General features: G+C 38.9%; 1 protein-coding gene across 1 annotated transcript in view; it reads left to right on the top strand.

Moving 5' to 3' along the window:
- Positions 1-5,215: 5,215 nt before the first annotated feature.
- nek11 (NIMA-related kinase 11) overlaps positions 5,216-18,058 on the top strand; it is a 48,406-nt gene continuing 35,563 nt past the window's right edge. Inside the window, exons 1-2 of the mRNA XM_030783161.1 lie at positions 5,216-5,391; positions 15,954-16,119. Of these exons, the coding sequence (XP_030639021.1) occupies positions 5,216-5,391; positions 15,954-16,119 (342 nt within the window). The remainder of the gene's footprint in view (positions 5,392-15,953; positions 16,120-18,058) is intronic.

The raw sequence follows: 18,058 nt of genomic DNA, 5'->3' as shown, positions 1-18,058 counted from the left end.
AAAAATGACTGAAATATCAAAACTAGAAAACTATTGAAAACACAAATTACGCCAAACCACTCCAACAGACACCCATATAAGGCAACAGATGATGAAAGTGTGCATCAGCTGCTTATGCTGATTTAACACGGACTTCTTCTTTTTGTAACTTTGTATCCTGGCCATTTTATCTGCATGTATCACATCAGTGCCTGGACAGTTCAGTTAATACAGTTACTGCAAAATAAAAGGAAAACTTGAGTCATGAATAGTAAACAAAAACTGCTGCATCGCACATTAGTGTTTTTCTTCACTTCTGGTAAGAATTGTTTGTAGTGTTGTTCATAGTTATTCCAGTTTTATGCCTTTTTTTTTTTTTGTAAGAGTACGATTTGAATGGTAAGGTCAGTGTTTTCCAGAAAACCAGCAGAATCGTTCATTGATTTAGGTCAAGCTGTTACACTATTGCATATTCAAGTGAGTTATTCTATTTCCTGAGTGGTGAATGTTGCGTTATTCACTTGATGTATCCTAATAGGAAGATTTTACTGATTTGTTCCTTTGTTTTTTACATTTAACAGTTTTACCCGTATATGTCTTTTTAAAAAATATTTCAGATGATCTGTATACACCGTGGAGATCATAAAAGTATTTTCTTAACTTAAAAAAAGCATGTTAAGATTAATTTCTGTCAAGTTTTTGTCATCTGCCTGTCTGGCCTTTGTTCTGAGTAATTCTTATTTCTAATCTATTAACATGAGATAGCAACTTAAACATGTGATTTCTACTGTCTTCTATTTACTAGAAAAGAAGTTTTTTATGAAGCATCATAGTCTTTTGATTATGATAGACTAAAGTACAAATTGTTATTCAGATTGCCAGTGAACCATAATTACTTGCAGGATTTAATGCTGTCTTAAATGCAGTAATATTCTGCTCAACAAATCAATGGATTATTGAAAAAAGAAACAACATAATGGGAGTTAGAGTTATTTCTTTCCTCAGGTAGCCCACAAATTCGGAAGCCTCAAAAGTGGAACCCGTTATGTGAGAAAGTTTGTATCACGGTTTGATTCTTCTCACGCATCTCTGTCTCATGGTGACTGTGTTGTTTTCTAGGTGCTTTCGGTGGAGAGTGGGCCGTACGTTATGAAAAAACACAGATCTGTGCAGTAGTGGGGTCCAGTGTAACGATCCCTTGTTCGTATACATATCCAAAGACTGCACAAGTAACAGACATGTTGTGGTGCAGAAGGGACAAAATGTGTGTGCATCCACCTTTTGTTTATGACAGTGAGTCCCAAACAAACTCCCACCATTTTGCCTACAAAGGTGATGATAAAACAAATTGTACGTTGCAAATTCAGGACATAAATTTCAGACATTCTGGACAGTATCAGTTCCGATTTCTAACCAGTGTGGTGTCGGGTAAATGGACGGGTTACACTGGAGTGCAAATCATGGTGAAAGGTAAAATATGAAATATTACATTTTGTAAGCTCTTACACTACATTCCACTTTAAAGTAATTAGTAAATCAGTTGTAAATCAGAGCTATGTTTTTCATATTCTTTCTTTTTTCTGAAAACAGACACACATATCCAACTGGTGTGGTTAGAGAATGCTTCTGTTTTCTATAGTAAAATATTTTACACATCCCTTTGATATTTTAAAGTTTTAAGGGTGTCCATGACCAGACTCAGAGGAAATGGAACAATAAAGGAGGGAGATTCCTTAAATTTGATCTGTGACTCTGAGTGTTCACTCAGTTCATCAGAACTCATTTGGTTAAAGGGAAACAAGACTCTTGCAGCATCTGGTTCCATCTTACACTTTGGCAGTTTGACCCATAAAGACTCTGGCAATTATTCCTGTGCTTTGAAAAGTTATGGAGCAAGTAGTTCTGAGGCTTTCAGCCTTTACATTGAAGGTATAAAAATAAACAGATTTTTCTTTATTCGCATTCATTACAATGATTTTTATGATGGTTAATAATATTGCACAAAGAAACAGAAATATTGGTTCATTTACTATATATAGAAAAGCATACTTCACACATGGGAGGGATGCATAAATCATAAGCAATGAAATGATTTTTTTTAACAGATACTCCCGACTTCAACCTGGGTTTTCTCATGATAGGACTTGCTTTGGTCCTCATAGCTGTGACAGTATCAGCCATCTTTCTTATTAAGAGGTAGCATCTCCTCTTTCTTTATATACAACACAGTGTTTGATCTAAGCTCTTTTTTTAAACTTTGGTTCATCCCATCCTTCCTTCTTTTTTCAGAAGAAAAGCAGAATCTCTCAGCGAAGATGGAGTCACTGAAGGAGGAGCTCAGGTCTGACTTCAGTCCTTTTCAAATGAATCGTCCTAAACTTTTATCTTATCCCCAACTCATTTATTGGTATTCTATACTAAAATTTTGGGTGAATACAATTTTTTTCTGTATGATTTTCTTCTACTTCACAAAATAATGCAGATATGAAAGACCAGCTGAGCACCAGAGCAATCTGCATAGCTAACTCCCTTTCAATCAACAGCTCTTAATTTGATTAATGTACAGATATTTTGTATAATTCACAATCAGAGATGTCTGGGGTTTATGCATTTCTTTTTGGCTTTGATTCATAAAAGGTTTATGGCCATAACAACAGCAGAACAGACTCTGCATGTCACAACCAGAGCAAAACGCCTCAACAGGAAACCTTGTCTCCCGATGAGGAAGTGCAATACGCAACACTCAGCCTCAGACCCGAGGGATCACTAAAAAGGTCAGAGACAGTGTCTGAAAAGTTTTACATAGTTTGATATCAGTGGCACTAATGCAGCATATCTATGAAAGATATGTTGTTGTAGTGATCGTTGCTGTGTTTAAGCATAATATATTTTTTTCATCACATCGCTTAGTCACCATTTACACCCCATTACCCCCCCCCAAGCTTTGTCTAGCTTTGAACTTACACCCCCCCCCCTCCATTTTCTGTCCGCAGGTTCCACAGATTGAAAACCCCTGTTCTAAGATACTGAAATTGGATGTCAGAGTTTTGTGGATATTTGAAAGATTTTAATATTTAATCATATGAAAAGCAATGGTTGGTGTGTTCTTCTTTAAACAGGGAACAGCTAAGTGGGGAAGACTCCAATGTCATCTATAGCACTGTGGCCAGATAACAGATTGCATCTTTCACTGTAAGCTCTTGAGGCTTCACACGAAACGATAGGGTGTGAAATAGTGTAGATGTTCCAATTAATGGTCTTGGTTCATTTTATGATGGAAAAAAAGTGCTTTTCAAAGGAAAAACAAGCTTCTGTCTTTCAATGCTTAACTTTGACTTTTAAAATGCAATGCTTTACTTTTGTCCAGTGTTTTCCGCTAGTTTTATTCTTACTTTTTTGAACGAACAAAAAACAAAAGATTTGTTGTTTAGGTGGTTGTGACATACAGATAAGAGAAATATTACTCGGAGTGGAACGTTGTGGGTCCGTTTCCTGACCATAATGTTTCTTAAACTGCCCGCTTCACAGACATGTGCTCTCTGATAAAGAAGAGGAAGAAGAAGAAGAAGAAGGAGGAGGAGGAGGAGGAGGAGGAAGAGGAGGAGGAGAAAAAAAGTGGTCACTCTGAACCTGAAAATCAGTTCAAAAAAAAAAAGAAAAAAGAAATGATAAATGTAGGCTGAGATGTTTTTGCTATTTTGCTGACGGATCTCTTTGATTAACTAACACGCAAATATTTACCCCATGCTCATAATAGTAAAATAAAAAAAATGCTAATGACATAACTGTTGAAAACTTGCTGGATGGTCTTTACTGATAAAGATTTGATGAATGCGCTTTGCTGATAATAATTTAATCAGACTTTAATTTCATTGACCACATGCTTTATCTAGCAGGAGACAATATCGATACCAACCACCTAACCAGTCAACCAACCTACTTAACCCTAACCCTAACCCTGACCAATCCATCAACCAACCGACCAAACAAACAAACAAGATTTAATTATTTATTATTGTTTGTCTTTTCATGTAGAGTACATTAACATATAGAAAATATAAAGTTTCATAGTGATTTCCCCCAAGTTTTTTTATTTAGTTTTTCTCATTCCCCTGTGTTTTCTGCCTGTGGAATTCTCGTGGACTCACTGGGATTGCTCTTTTGATCCTGTCATTTGACACGTCGCTAAATATTGGCAAAGAACAAGAAAAGAAGAAGTCACACAGTGTATTCGTCAGTTTAGATCTAAATTAAGCCGTCCTCTAATATTAACTGCTTTTCTACTTTACTCTACGAAGCGCATGAAGACAACAAGCATTGCTGCATTGCTGAGCAATCCGCCCAGAAACAGGCAGGCTATAGGCCTATAGGAAAAATAACAAACTTACAGGCGTCTACATACGTCTGTATCAGATTATCTCTGTTAATGCAGGGACGTAAAAATGTTTGTCCACATATCATTGAACCGTACTGTTTAGCGCGGCACTACTGTTTTTGGTTTAGAGGACCTTTAACACCATATCTGAAAGACAATAAACCCGAATCAAAATTCCCTAGTTTGTATTTAACATTGAATGTATGTCTGTAAAATTATTATTTCGATGTTATCTCTGAACCTTTCGATTGGAGAGAGTAGAAATTAGTTTTATACTCTCGACACGTCACACGCGCGCACACACACACAGAGAGAGGTCAACGATTCTGTAACAACAAACTGTAATTTAATGACTTTTAAAGATAAACATCGTGTAGATGCTTTACAGACAAAAATGGCAAAGGCCTTAGCGTCATCTACAGACTAAAGAGCTATATTACAGTTGCTGTTACTATAGAAACGAAGACAAAACACGGAAGTTCAGCCGAACTGATTTAGAACCACAAAATATTGTAAGATAATTGCAACATCCTCTATAGCTTACTTTGCTGTAGAATGACACGAGGTAAGGTGACTGGACGTCCTTTAGACATAGAAAAGCTAAATCCAATGAATCCATGCGCAAATGTCTGATGCAGTCCGTCTTTATTAGTTTTAAACTGAAACCATAACAGAGCACAAGGAAACGTTGCATTTGAACAAGCAACTATCTTCTTTCAAGACAGAATCGTGATAGTGATCAAAACAGAATTCTATTTGAAAATTCAAAGATCAGGCATATGTAGAATAAGCAATATTTCAAAATACCTTTTTGTCTTTGTGCAGTTTCTCTCCCCGGGTTCGGATGATTCGGATTAGAAGATGCCAAAGTTCCGAGAACTGGGAGCCCCCAAGTGTCGTGATTCTCTCAACACTACGACTCCTGACCAGAACTCCCTGATTGCAAAGAGATACAGCATCCAGCAAAGACTAGGCAGGGGCAGTTTTGGTACTGTATACCTTGTGCGGGACACCAAAGCTGCGTTTGGAGAGCACCTGTGAGTGATTCTGTAGTGTAGCCACTGTGGAGTTTTCTTCATAGTTGTCACATTTTAATGCTCTTTTGAATTTTTGGTAGGTTACATTTACATTAGTCTGTATTTCTATCCTAAAGAATGCACAATTCGTATTCAGTTCTATTCAAAATTTTAGAGCAAAGTTTATTGGTTTGAAGTGACAGACATATGAGGCTGTTGATAATGGAAAACACAGAAAAAAGCGACAAATCTTTAAGAAAGTGAAAGAAGGTTTTACCACATCTGTTTGGAGTTCTGTCCACAATAATTTTGGAGTGCAAAGTAAGAGCAGTTTGCCATTGTACCACTGGATGGCAGCATTGGTCTTTGCTCCACAGGTTACTTTATTCGTCATTTATCGCTTATCTGTTTTCTTTGCAAGCACTTCACAACAAATATATTTTGGAGATACTTTAATCAAATGAACATGACAAACTATGAGTTAAAGAGAAAGGGCCTAATATAAGATGCTGAATTGAAACACTGGAATTCTGAGGGAATAGCCAAATACAAGTGTACTATATGGATTAGACCCTGAGGGTTAGGATAGAACTACTCAAATAGTTTGTGCTTTCAAGTCCATACATGTAACAGCTTGATAAGATTTCCTGCTATCCAATGAGAATATTAAATGGTATCTGTCCAGAGCTGCTCATTTCTGTCAGGAGAAAAACATTGTGAGGCTTTCTCACCATATCTGAGTGACAAAAAAAAAAAAAAAACATGTTAGCCTCTGGCCCTACCTATAACATCAAATGAAAAACAAACAAACAAACAAAAAAGCCACAGAAAAAAGAAATACCACTGTTTGGAGCAACACACATACTACACATAATTAGCCCTCACTACAAAGGGCATACATCAGTGATCTTGGACCAGGCTCGCTATTCTGTTCTCCAGTTGGCCTGAGAACAAACATATGGCTTTGTGTTGTCTCTTTATGCATATTTTGACACATGCACACATACATAAATACATGCATACATACATGCATACATACATGCATACAACGTTTAAAGTTGTAAGTATGAGTTGGCTTTAGCTTGTTGCATCAAAAAGAGTCTGTAGAGCAATACCAGTGGACAAGGTTGGAGTGTGTTGCCTTTATAGTTGGCTAGTATTTGACTGAGAATGAAGAAGATGACAGGGGGTGGGGCATCAGTAGAGATGGAAGCCAATTAGATGGAGTAGCCCACTTTAGAAGACCAAAGGCTAGCGATGTCACGCCATGGGTCATTCTTCCCACAGACCCTGAGTGCCAGTTTCAGCCTTCCAGCCACTTCCACATCTCAGCTGTGCACAGCACTCTCTGACACGCCTCATGCCGTGCACCGTTAGCAGCCCTCAGTGACTCTAAGTCCAAAAGCTTTCCGCCTCCCCCCACGTCTCCTCGTTTTGCTCCTGCAGGACTTTTAGCATCTCCTCTCTCCCCATTTCCTCTTTCTCTCTACCTCAGCATTCTTTCTTCCTACTTTTGCCTTCTCTCTCCCTCCTTCTCTCCCCCTCTCCCTCTATTTCTCTCTGTCTCTCTCCCTCTTGCATTCTCTCCCTCTTTCTCTCTCTCTCTCTCTCTCTCTCTCTCTCTCTCTCTCTCTCTTTCTCTGTCCCTCCATCTGTCCATCTATCTGTCTGTCTCTGTCTGTCTCTTTCTGCCTCTCTCCACTTCTCTCTCGCTCTCCCTCATTCTCTCTCCCTCTTTGCTCCTCTAGACCACCAAATCCCTGCTGGGACCTTTTTATATTGTTGTTGCCTCTGTAGCATTTGCAGTTTGATGGACACCTTTGTGTCTTTGTGAGTGGCAAATGTCAGAGCCGTGTGCCGTAGAGTGAGGCTGCGTCATGCTCTCCTCCTCCAGCAGATCTCTCACTGTTTTCCATTAGCTGTGCCAGCGCTATATCCCACCCACAGTGGCCCCAGAGAGACCTGCTGATCTGCAGGGTCTCCCACCATCTCGCTCCGCGTTCCTACTGTGCTAATGCTCCGTCCATACCCTCATTAACTCTGCCTACTGAGGCTACTTGATATAACCATCTCAAAGAGAAGACAAGCTGCAACGGCCTTGACTGTTTTTATCGGCGAAAGCAGGATTATGCAGTTCGACGTGTTCCCTCATTCCGTTGTCTCGCTGTGAGCTCACTGTAGTTTTTGGTCCTTGTTAGTTACATATGTATGAGATGCATACCCGCAGCATAGATATTCAAGATCGAGATCCCCTGGTAGGAATGTCTTGAAGTGACTGATGGAAGGAAATTTTTCAGTTGTGAATGTCAGTTTTTATATATGGTAGGGTATGAGTGTCCAGTTGTGGAGAGTTAGAGAGTGGTTGTGGATAGCACCTAGTAACTGTCAGTATAGCAGTCCAGTCTCTGTTTTCAAGTGTTTTGATTGGCATATAGCTACAGCGTGGGCAAGACACAAAAACACTGGGTGATATCTTCATTCAAACTATAATGTAAACAGTCAGATTAATATGAAGATGTGCATGATGTAATACATATGTGCACATGCACATTCTCTCTTCTTTTCTCTCTCGTCTTCTCTCTCTCTCTCTCTCTCTCTCTCTCTCTCTCTCTCTCTCTCTCTCTCTCTCGCTCGCTTGCTCTCCCTCCCTCTCTCTCTCTCTCTCTCTCTCTCTCTCTCTCTCACACACACACACACACACACACACACAGATATTCATTTACATATCTGAAAAGTGTTACCATATGGTTGCTTTCACAGTGCCAAACAGCGCTGTTTTACAGGATTACACACAAATACTCAATGTGACTAAATTTTAGCTCAACAGAGACGCAGATAATTCTCCAGATTTGGAGATTTTTTTTCTAGGAGGCATGACCTTTATTTAATGAGCGACACCTCTGACTAAATGGAAATGCAAATCAAAGTCATGCTGTCATTAACATTTTTTGTGTACTTTTTCAGATTCCTAGAATGCACCTATTTTTTTGGTGAGGAAATTGTTAGTAACTGTATCTGTGCTGTAGACTAAGTTTTTTTTTTTTTATAAAGCACTTCAGTGATTTTTTGTCCACAGTTGACCGGTCTGTTTTACATCGACATGAAATTACTGCATGACAGGTCAAATACATTGTCAGAAGCCAAGAACAAAATGACAGTGTCACAGAAAAGAGTCTCTTTACCAATAGCCATTTAAGTCAGATCAAGATTAATTGCTTGGCCTACCTCCTTCACATTACCAAAAGCCTGTCAGTGCACAAAACTCGTCTCTGATTGTTCATGGCAGCACGTTTAATTGCAAAAGTAATACATTTTGGTGTATGTTAAATCACAGTGGTAGACGTCAAAGTCAGGCAGAGATGAAAGCAGGGGTACGTGTCTTTTTCTTCATGTATTCATTTACTCTCTTGCAGTAAGAGGATTTAATTCTGGTCATACTCAGATGTTTCCCATCTATAGCCGCTGTAAACCATCCAAATCCCAAATGGTTCCAGTGTCTCATTGTTTGCTGAAAGCATTACTCACCATTGGGGCGACTGGGCAGTGAACTGATGGATATATACCAATGTGTGGACACATTTCAAGATGCAGTGCACTAGAATGAATGCAGAAAAAACAAACAAAAAAAAAAGCAGTCCAGCAGTACATATTATATCATATTCATGTCACACCGTCGTGTATTGTGTAGCAACTTGGTACTTAATAACCAATTAAGATAACAACATTTGATTCGATATTCTAAAGTGATACTTTCATATGCGGCCCATGTGGAGAAAGCCTGTTCCTACAATGAATTAACTGTGATTGCAAACTATATGTTTCATATTACCCTAAAATGTGAGTATTATGAATAATTTTAAAGCCTTATTTTTGTATTAAAGCAAAACAAATGGTACAGCTTGAAACTGTAAATGGCACCAACCGCCTCATTTGACTCCTATTGTCAATTTCCTCGCATCTCATTTCCCCTCTGTAAAAGTTTCCCTGGTTTGCAGAAAATACTACATGCATATGAGGTAGAAATGACATTTAAAAAGGGAATGAATCCAGCATGCAATAAAAATAAGGAATTTCATTAGACATTACTATTAATATGACTTTTTGCCTTGTGGCAGTATGTGCAGACCGTGGCGATTATTTAGAATTCATATCTCATAAACATATACAGTATATATGTATATGAGATATGAATTTATGTACATTTATGTACATTTATGTATATGTTTTACGGTGAGTGACTGAACTAATGATTTGTTTATTAAGAGATTCATGTATTGATTTGTTTGTTTGTTTGTTTGGTTTTGTTTTTTTCTCAAAGCTCAAACATAACTGTGCAAAGTTACACCAAACTGAAAACAAATTACAGTTAAGTGTTGTAACATTAGACATGTTGCTCGTAGCTACCTCGTAATGACCTGTGCTCTTTAGGTGACATAAGATAGGACACAAGAGAGATGCTCAATGTTGCTTCGTGTTGTCATTTACAGAGAGAGAGAATAGGTCTGGTTATTGCTTTTTTATCAGAGAGTTAAGGGCACCAGTACAATGGATTTAGAGTTCATTTAGAGTGCGTGAGATAGTTATTTTTTCTTCCACAGTCCAGAGGCTGTTCATCTCACCCAGGCAGGGAGGCTCTGGGCTCCCCCGCTGCTCCACTGTAGCCCTGTTCTCTCACGACTTACCTGTCAACTCAACTCCCTAGAGTGGCTTATTTTACTGCCTCTGCTTTCTTTGGCCCATTTATGCAACCCCCCCACCAACCCCCCCCCCCCCCCCGCCCTCACAGATCCCTCCGATTTGTCTCCAGACACAGACCATCTCCCATGTGCCCAGGACTTTCTCTCTCTTCTTCTTTCCTATTCCCTGTTTCTCTCTTTTTTTTCTCTCCACATTAATGTCTGACAGATCTGGGGCTCCATTGGTCATAGCAGATACAAGCTTCATTCCAATAAAACCCAAAACATCTTCTGAAATTGGTTCACTCTCTGACCTGGTTCATTTGTCAAGGGGCCTACTCTGTTTTAGTTTACTTTTTGTGTCAGGGACAACAGTAATTTGAATATCAGACAGCTCAAAGGAACTAAGGTATCGGGGTTTTTTTTTTTTTTTGCACAAAAATGGATAGATGATCAGGGCAAAAGTACCATGAAGACTCAAAGTCTTAATCCTGGTGATCTAAACAAACTCACAGTGTACCTGTCTCACATATCCTGCCTAGGAATTCTCAATGTCTGTTTGAATTTGTTGCCTAGTGACTGCCATGATTGCTGTTTTGTTTGTTTGTTTGATTTTTCATAAGGGCCACTGGCATGTTTCAAAACTGAATGACGATCATCACAGAGAATCACCGACAACCTTAACAGTACAGAAGATATTTCACTGTGGCAGAGTGTCAGTAGCTCCAAACTAATAAACAACAACTCTTTAATGTTATCAGCATAATAAAGCCCTCATACCTCTGAAAGAACATTTGTAAATCGTGCAATTAGGCCTCCCAGTCTTTTTAGCTCTTGTACTCATCCATCAAACATTGTAGTATAGGGAGCAGTAAGAATACAGGTACACAAGAAGAGATGGTGTGGAGATTTGTGAGAGAAGCAGTCCAATGCAAAGTATAGGTAGGGTGGGGCTTAGTCAAAGGTCACTGATTGGCCTCTTGTTTTTCAGTAAGCAGCAATGGCAACTGATCATTTTCCACAGCAGTAAAAGTTCTGTAGATGCTGAATGTTTGAAAAGTGTACATCAGGACTCAGCATAAATATGAGTTGATGGACTCTTGGGGATTTAGTGGGTTTAGTGGAGGTTAAGTCAAGAAAAAGGACGAAGTGGAGAGATGAAACTGAAGACAAGCTTGGAAAATAAAACCGTGACCTATTATTTGTGCCTTCCCATTTAGCTGTGTATTCAAGCCTATTTTTTAGAGGGATGTTTTGGCTGGGATCTACCCAGATTTAGGGTAGCTGATCATTTCTGGTTTATTATGTGTTGGATTATGGTGAGGTTTTTGCTTATCTCCAAGATATTCTTAGATTGTACCATTTGCCCTCTGTCTCTAGAGGGAGACTGAAAATGGGCCACGCACATGTTCAATTATTCACCACAGAACATCTCAGTGATTGGAGGTTTTTATTACCTTCACCATCTCATCTCTGTATAAGGTTGGACAGGGGAGCCTCTTGCAGGATAAACCATTTTATTACTAAATAAATTGACAGCAGACAAGAAATAGAGTTTGGCGACAGATTTCCCACAGGTCGATGTCAGGTCTTTATATTTCATTTGTTTGTTTTCAAATGTAAGATATTTTCACTGACATAACTGCAAAATTACTGACGATACTGTGATAGTACTGCGTTCAGTAGGGAATACAAACACCCCAGCTTAAAGTATAGACCATTTTACTGATGTAATCTTATTTTCTCATGGAGTGTTCAAAAAATGAGAGAAAATCTTATCAATAATGGGAATATTGCAGTACTCCATATTTTCTCCGAAACAGACTTATGCCACTTCTCTCCTCAACAAAATGTGCAAAAATACAGGTTATTGAAAATTAAGGTTGGAATTGCACTATAGTCATGGTTTTGAAGTCTCATCTTTTTAACAAGCAGCTGTGAAAATGTGAACAGTCAGGAATCAAAATCCTTATTGGTTATGACATGATGATACATTTTTGAGTTACCACAACAAATACAGTAGGTCATGTGGTTAACAAAGCAAATAATCATGTTTTTTTTTAACCTGTAATATGTCTTTTGTTGAGGAATGATCATAGTTTGGACGGTGTGTTTTAGAGAAATTACACAAAATCTTTCTTATGAAATGGAATAGTTAATCTGCATATTATCAGTTAAAAAGAGGCTGTACTTCTGGCCAGGATAATGTTTGTGTGATGATTCAGGGTGATGGACATTTGAAAATGTCACTAAGCCCATAGTTATTATCCTTTGTGAAACCTCTCCCAGAGGGGCTGATCTGACATGACAGTAGAAACAGAGTTGCAGTAACTCGTAATTAGCAAGGACAAGGTGCCATAAACTATGAAGTACAGCAAAAATAGACATTTGTGAAGAATGACTTATTGCTACAAGCGGTGAAAATACGTTTTTAAGGTGTAAGACTGAGCAGGCATGTTTCATGATCTGGCATTTTGGTGTATTTTATGGCTGTCTAGGTACATGAAAAACTCCATTAGGCCAGGTCCCGGTCCATGTTGGCACAAGCCTCAATGAACTCTGCCCACCTGCTATTGTCAACGATTTGAGCCAGAAGGAAAGAGGGTGGGTCTGTCAGCGAGTGCTCCTTTGGTCTTATCATCACCAGCCATCCAGCTGACACTGACAATAGTGATTCATTCAAAAGGGATGGTGTAAGGGAGGATGAGAAATAATAGGGAGAAGCCCACACACTTCCTTCATGAGAGAGGCTGCTCAGTGTCAACTGGCCTTGTTGCCTTGTAAAAGCCTCTGCCAGTTAACCTGTAACTCATGAAACTGTGCAATGAATTTGTTACAAAAAGAGTCTTAAATACAGCAGTTATAACATATGAAAAAAAGATCAAGGGTCTTCCCCTCTAACTACCAGTGCTTGTTACGTTAACTAAAACAACAAACAGATGCGTCACCAATTAGAGATGGTCAGTGGCTCACCACCCTGGAAAATGAGTGGAAAGAGGAAGAGAAAATGATCCAAATTAATACAATTTTTCAGTGAGCTCAGGAGGGGCCATGTCTTAGCATCCTGTGCTTTAATGATAATAGAGGATGAGAGGGAGGAATGATATGATGAGGGGATGTAGAAATTACTGGTCCTCCACAATGACCCGATGACCAAATTAGCAAGGAATTTGGAAGCAGCAGCAGTGCATTCATTTCAGTTAGTGGCGCTGATTAGTTCCCACAAGGACTGGAAATTGGGATGTTAATATATGGTTTTTAAATCCTCATCTTGTGTTCAAAGCTCATTTGCATGATTTTTTACCAAAAGCCGAAGGGATTCAATTAGCTGCCCTGAGCATTCTAGATTTATCCCCCATGTTTAAATTAAGAACTGAACGAAGTTTAATCAGTAGAGACAACTAGGCTCCACTGCTGGATTTAGTGAAAATAAGATCTTCAGCAGAGAACCTATCTAATCAGCAAGTGGGTCTTTTAAGATTTGATAAATACTTAACAATGACCACTGCATTAGTTAAAGAGCATTATTGATGTTCATAATAAATAATGGTGATGGTGTATGCTGATTGTCATTTACTTGGATTCTTTGCAGTTTTGCTCAAGGCCTTCAAAAGAAAGTCATATCTCAATATATATTAGAGCAGAACATCAAAAATGAAACTTTTACGCAGAACAAAGAAAATGGTGACTCTTTTCACTGTGCTGAGACTCTTTTTATCTCACTGTTTTGTCATAGGTCTGTTTTACTTTTTGTTGGTATATAACGATCCACCGTCCATTTTGAAACCAAAAAAAAACACACAGTTGTCCTGGCATGCGTGTAAAAGATGTAACATTTCGGATCATGACTCTAAAGAGCGAGCAGGCTCAGAGGAAAAGGGAAGATTGAAAAGAGACAACACAAGATTATGGACACAACTGATACACAGGAGGGAGCAGAGTCACTTGAAATCTGTTTTATAATTCTGTTTTATAGTCATAATGCATAATGAAATTTGACAAAGAGGAACAAATACTTTAATCCCGTACTGACTTATGCTAGAGAAGGAGACCAGAGCCAGCTGTAAACAGCAATCAACAGGGAGACATCAGAGAAAACTGTACCGAGTGCATTCAGCGCCACAGAAAGTGGAAAGCATAATAACTGCTTGAAGACTTATTCCTTTATGTTACTATATTAGTATTTATATTGCTTATGAAATGTAGGGCCTAAATAAAATTGGGATATTGTTGTAAGTGTAAACTCTTGACTTTGAGACAGTTAATGCATGTTCATATAAATAGATTTGTAACCCAACTATCTGATGTTTGGTCAAGATTCCAGGTGAGGAGAAAATGAACCTGGTACACTTATTTTGCCATTGAATACAGAATGAATTCAAGTAAACCACTGACATTTATTCACCCAGAAGTGCTGTGCATCCCCTTCTCCACATTCTGGTTTGTCCTTAAGGATGTGTTGTATGTTGGGAGTCATTAAGGAGCTTCTTGGTGGTCTGGCAAGTATTGCTAACCCATTCACTTTGAAAAGAAATGTTTCATACTTAATAATAATATTGTTGAGTATAGCAGAAATATAAAAATAAAACACAAAAGAAATGTAAGACACACATGCACACACACTCACACATGCACACGCACACATACACGCGCACACACACATACATGCACACACACACACGCACGCACACACACACACACACACACGCGCGCACACAAATCTAGATTAATTTTTTTTTTTTTGGGAGTGGGTGGGGGGCTGGGGGTGTACAGGAGTCAATTTGGAGAACATAGTGCTGACACCAGAGGGGACCTCATTATGTTCCCCTAATTCATCCGTATTGCAGAGGACAATGCAATCTTGGAGCTAGTTTGGTCTGTTCCCTTGGCTTGGACAGCAGTGATTGTAAACTTGCTGACAGAAGGGATTTGGGGAATTCAGATGTCACCAGTCTGTGCTGTACAGACATGGCCTGGAAGCCTGGTGGGTCAGAGGTCACATTAAGCAAATACAAGCCTTACTTTACCAAACAAAGTGACCTTTTAATGGGCATCCCGTATCTGCTTAACCTTAGCGCTGATTTGTTTTCTCATTTTGAAAGGTCATGTGAGCCCTATTTAGTAATTATAAAAGCCCTGTTTGGACATTAAAAATGTAAGGATTCTAAGCACCGATGTCAGTCCTTGCAATACCTGTTCGTGGGAATCTTTACCTAGATCTAAAAGCAGAGATTTAATAACATCATTCTCACATGTTAAGGTTATATCCATCTGAAAAACCAATAACACAATAAATGATCAGTGCACCACAATAACTCCATATAACTGTATTTTATAAGTTGGAAGCCTCAAGTAAACCAGTCCATAAATACACTGTTCCAAAAGTGAATAGAGAATTTTTTGCTGACAGGAAAATATATAGGGTATTGAATATTATTTTAACATAGTTTAATATGAAAGGCTGGAGCTTTGAGAATAGTTTTTAATGTTTTGTTCTTACTGATTGTCAAAATAAGCTGTAGGTGTACCTCTGAGGGTTTTCTGATCATGATTTCACCAATAAGTTTAATTTGCTTCATTAGACACAGAACAAATCCCTTGGCTATTCACAGGGGTTTCAGTCCATACAGTTATTTTATTTAGTGACATAAGATTCATGATTTCTATATTTCTATATCTACAATATGCATTTTGTCTCCCTGACCATCTTACCGTGATGCAAGCCTGTTGAAATATCACGTAAGAAGGTGAAAAGTGCAAACCAGTGCATGTCCACTTGCAAAAAAAAAAAAAAAAAAAACTACTACAGGTCCTCAATTCTCTTCAGTTTTTATTCAAACAGGACATTTTTTCTCTTCTCTCTGTCTGTCTGTCTGTCTGTCTCTCTCCTTGTGTTATGTGGTGAAGTAAAGTCCTGAAGGAGATCCCAGTGGGAGGCTTGAATCCCAACGAGACTGTCCAAGCAACGCAGGAGGCTCAGCTCCTGTCCCAGCTCCACCACCCCGCCATACTTAAGTTCTACACCAGCTTCTTAGAGAGGGATGCCTTCTGTATAATCACAGAGTACTGTGAGGTACCGTAAAGTCTCCTACAATATGCTTTTCCTCCCTGCTATCCATCTGCCACAGTAGACTGACACATTAATACCGCCATTCCTGTCCCTCTGGTTTTTTTCCAGAGTTATATTTTTCTCGAATCTTTTCATCAACCCTATTACCCCCCCCCCCCCCCCCCCCCCCCCCCCCCCCCCCCATGTTTTTCTCTTTTGGACTCTTTCTGCTGTAAGCTCTGTGGTGTCAGTGGCAGATCAGTAGAACACGGTTTCACAATGACAGGAGACTCCTTGGGCACTCACAGAGGTCACACTCATTTCGGCAACTGCCAAAGTGACAATTTTATCATCTGACCTATTCAGCCCTCTCATATATAGGGCTTGGTCACGGTGCTATCAGATTCCTTCTTCTTCTTCTTTTTTTTTTTTTACCAACAAATCTCTGCTACTGAATTACTTCTCAGTGTTTATTGAATTTAGTTATGTCTCTTATATTTTGCATATATTGATTGGCCAGTATTGTTTCCTTCTACCTCATAATATTCACAGTGTCTGTCACCAGGCCTGTCTGTCACAGAATTAAATGCCAGTAAGCGAATAACTCTGTGGACTGTAGCTTCATTTTTTTTTCTACTTCTCATTGTTATCTACCTTTGTTTTCTGCAGAGTGATTCCCTCATGTCATGTATTATCATTATAAAAAGGCATTTTTAAAAAAAATCATAATAATGGTGGTGTTACTGCAATTAGTGTACATTATCATGTGCTTGTATTTATAGAGCTTTCTGAGCATGAGACAGAGATGAGCATTTCCTAGGAAAAAGCCAATGGCTAACACTACTGTCATGTTCTGTGAAATTAGTCATGAGTATATGAATGTGTTTCTCCTATTTTCACCTGATTCCTCATTATTTAGGTCTGTGGCTCCCAAAGATTGATATGCACACCAATAATGGTTTTAAATGATCCATCGTTTACAGACTGCGATTACTGCGGACATGGATTTGGAGATGTTACTTTGACAGGGATTTACTCTCAAATCCCTTCTTGTGTTGAGTCCATTCTTATAAGAGCATGTGACAGATCTGATTGAAAATGGAATAATTTATTGATCACATGTTTGTCCCCCTCTTATCTCAGCTTGTTTCTCAGCTATGGAAGGAAAATGAGGAGGAAAAAAAAAGTGGAGTCAAATTAATGCATGCATGTCCTTTCTCCCTCCTCTGCTCCACCCCCCCCCCTTTTTTACATCTCATTAGCGTATTATTTGCATAGTTTCAGATACAGAATCTCATCTCTGAGCCTGCTATGCTAATGAACCAGAACGTGCTATGTCCATGCTCTAGGTTTCTAGTGATGGACTTTCTCTCTAATGTTCTGGATAGGCTTTTGCAGATGGAGCTTTTTTTTTTTTTATCTCAGGAGGTGCAGATACTCATCCACCTTTTACTGCGGATTATTACAGTAACAGACATCAAATGGGCAGGCAACATTGTGCACAGGAAAAATCAATATTAGTTGATGATCCACAGAGTGTAATAGATAAAGTATGGGGAACATGACCACGTATAACTGAGAGAGAGAGAGAGAGAGAGAGAGAGAGGGAAGAGAGTGAGAATATGTGTTTACTTGCTAGTTGTTCTCTGTTTTCCGAAAACAGCTCGAAATAATACCAATTTTGTCTGACATCTTGGAATGTTGTCCAAGTGGAGGAATCCATTATCAAATGAAGATAAATTTATTCTATTTGCCCCACAGCAAATCTCATTACTTTCACATTCTGTGAGTAAAGATCTGCTCTCCTACCAGCAAGGCTCTCATAATAGACACTGTGGAGACATTTCTCCTGAGTGCTTCACTGAACAGGCAACGAGTCCATGTGGAGGTCTTGGGCATGGTTGATGAGGAGTCTATGCTATTAGGAGTGACTGTGGGTAGGAATCATTAAGGCTCAGTGACA

This window comes from Chanos chanos, chromosome 8, assembly GCF_902362185.1.
Source record: "Chanos chanos chromosome 8, fChaCha1.1, whole genome shotgun sequence".
Taxonomy (NCBI): Eukaryota; Metazoa; Chordata; class Actinopteri; order Gonorynchiformes; family Chanidae; genus Chanos; species Chanos chanos.
The sequence above is the reverse complement of the archived record's forward strand: the minus strand, read 5'-3'. Positions and strand labels throughout refer to the sequence as shown.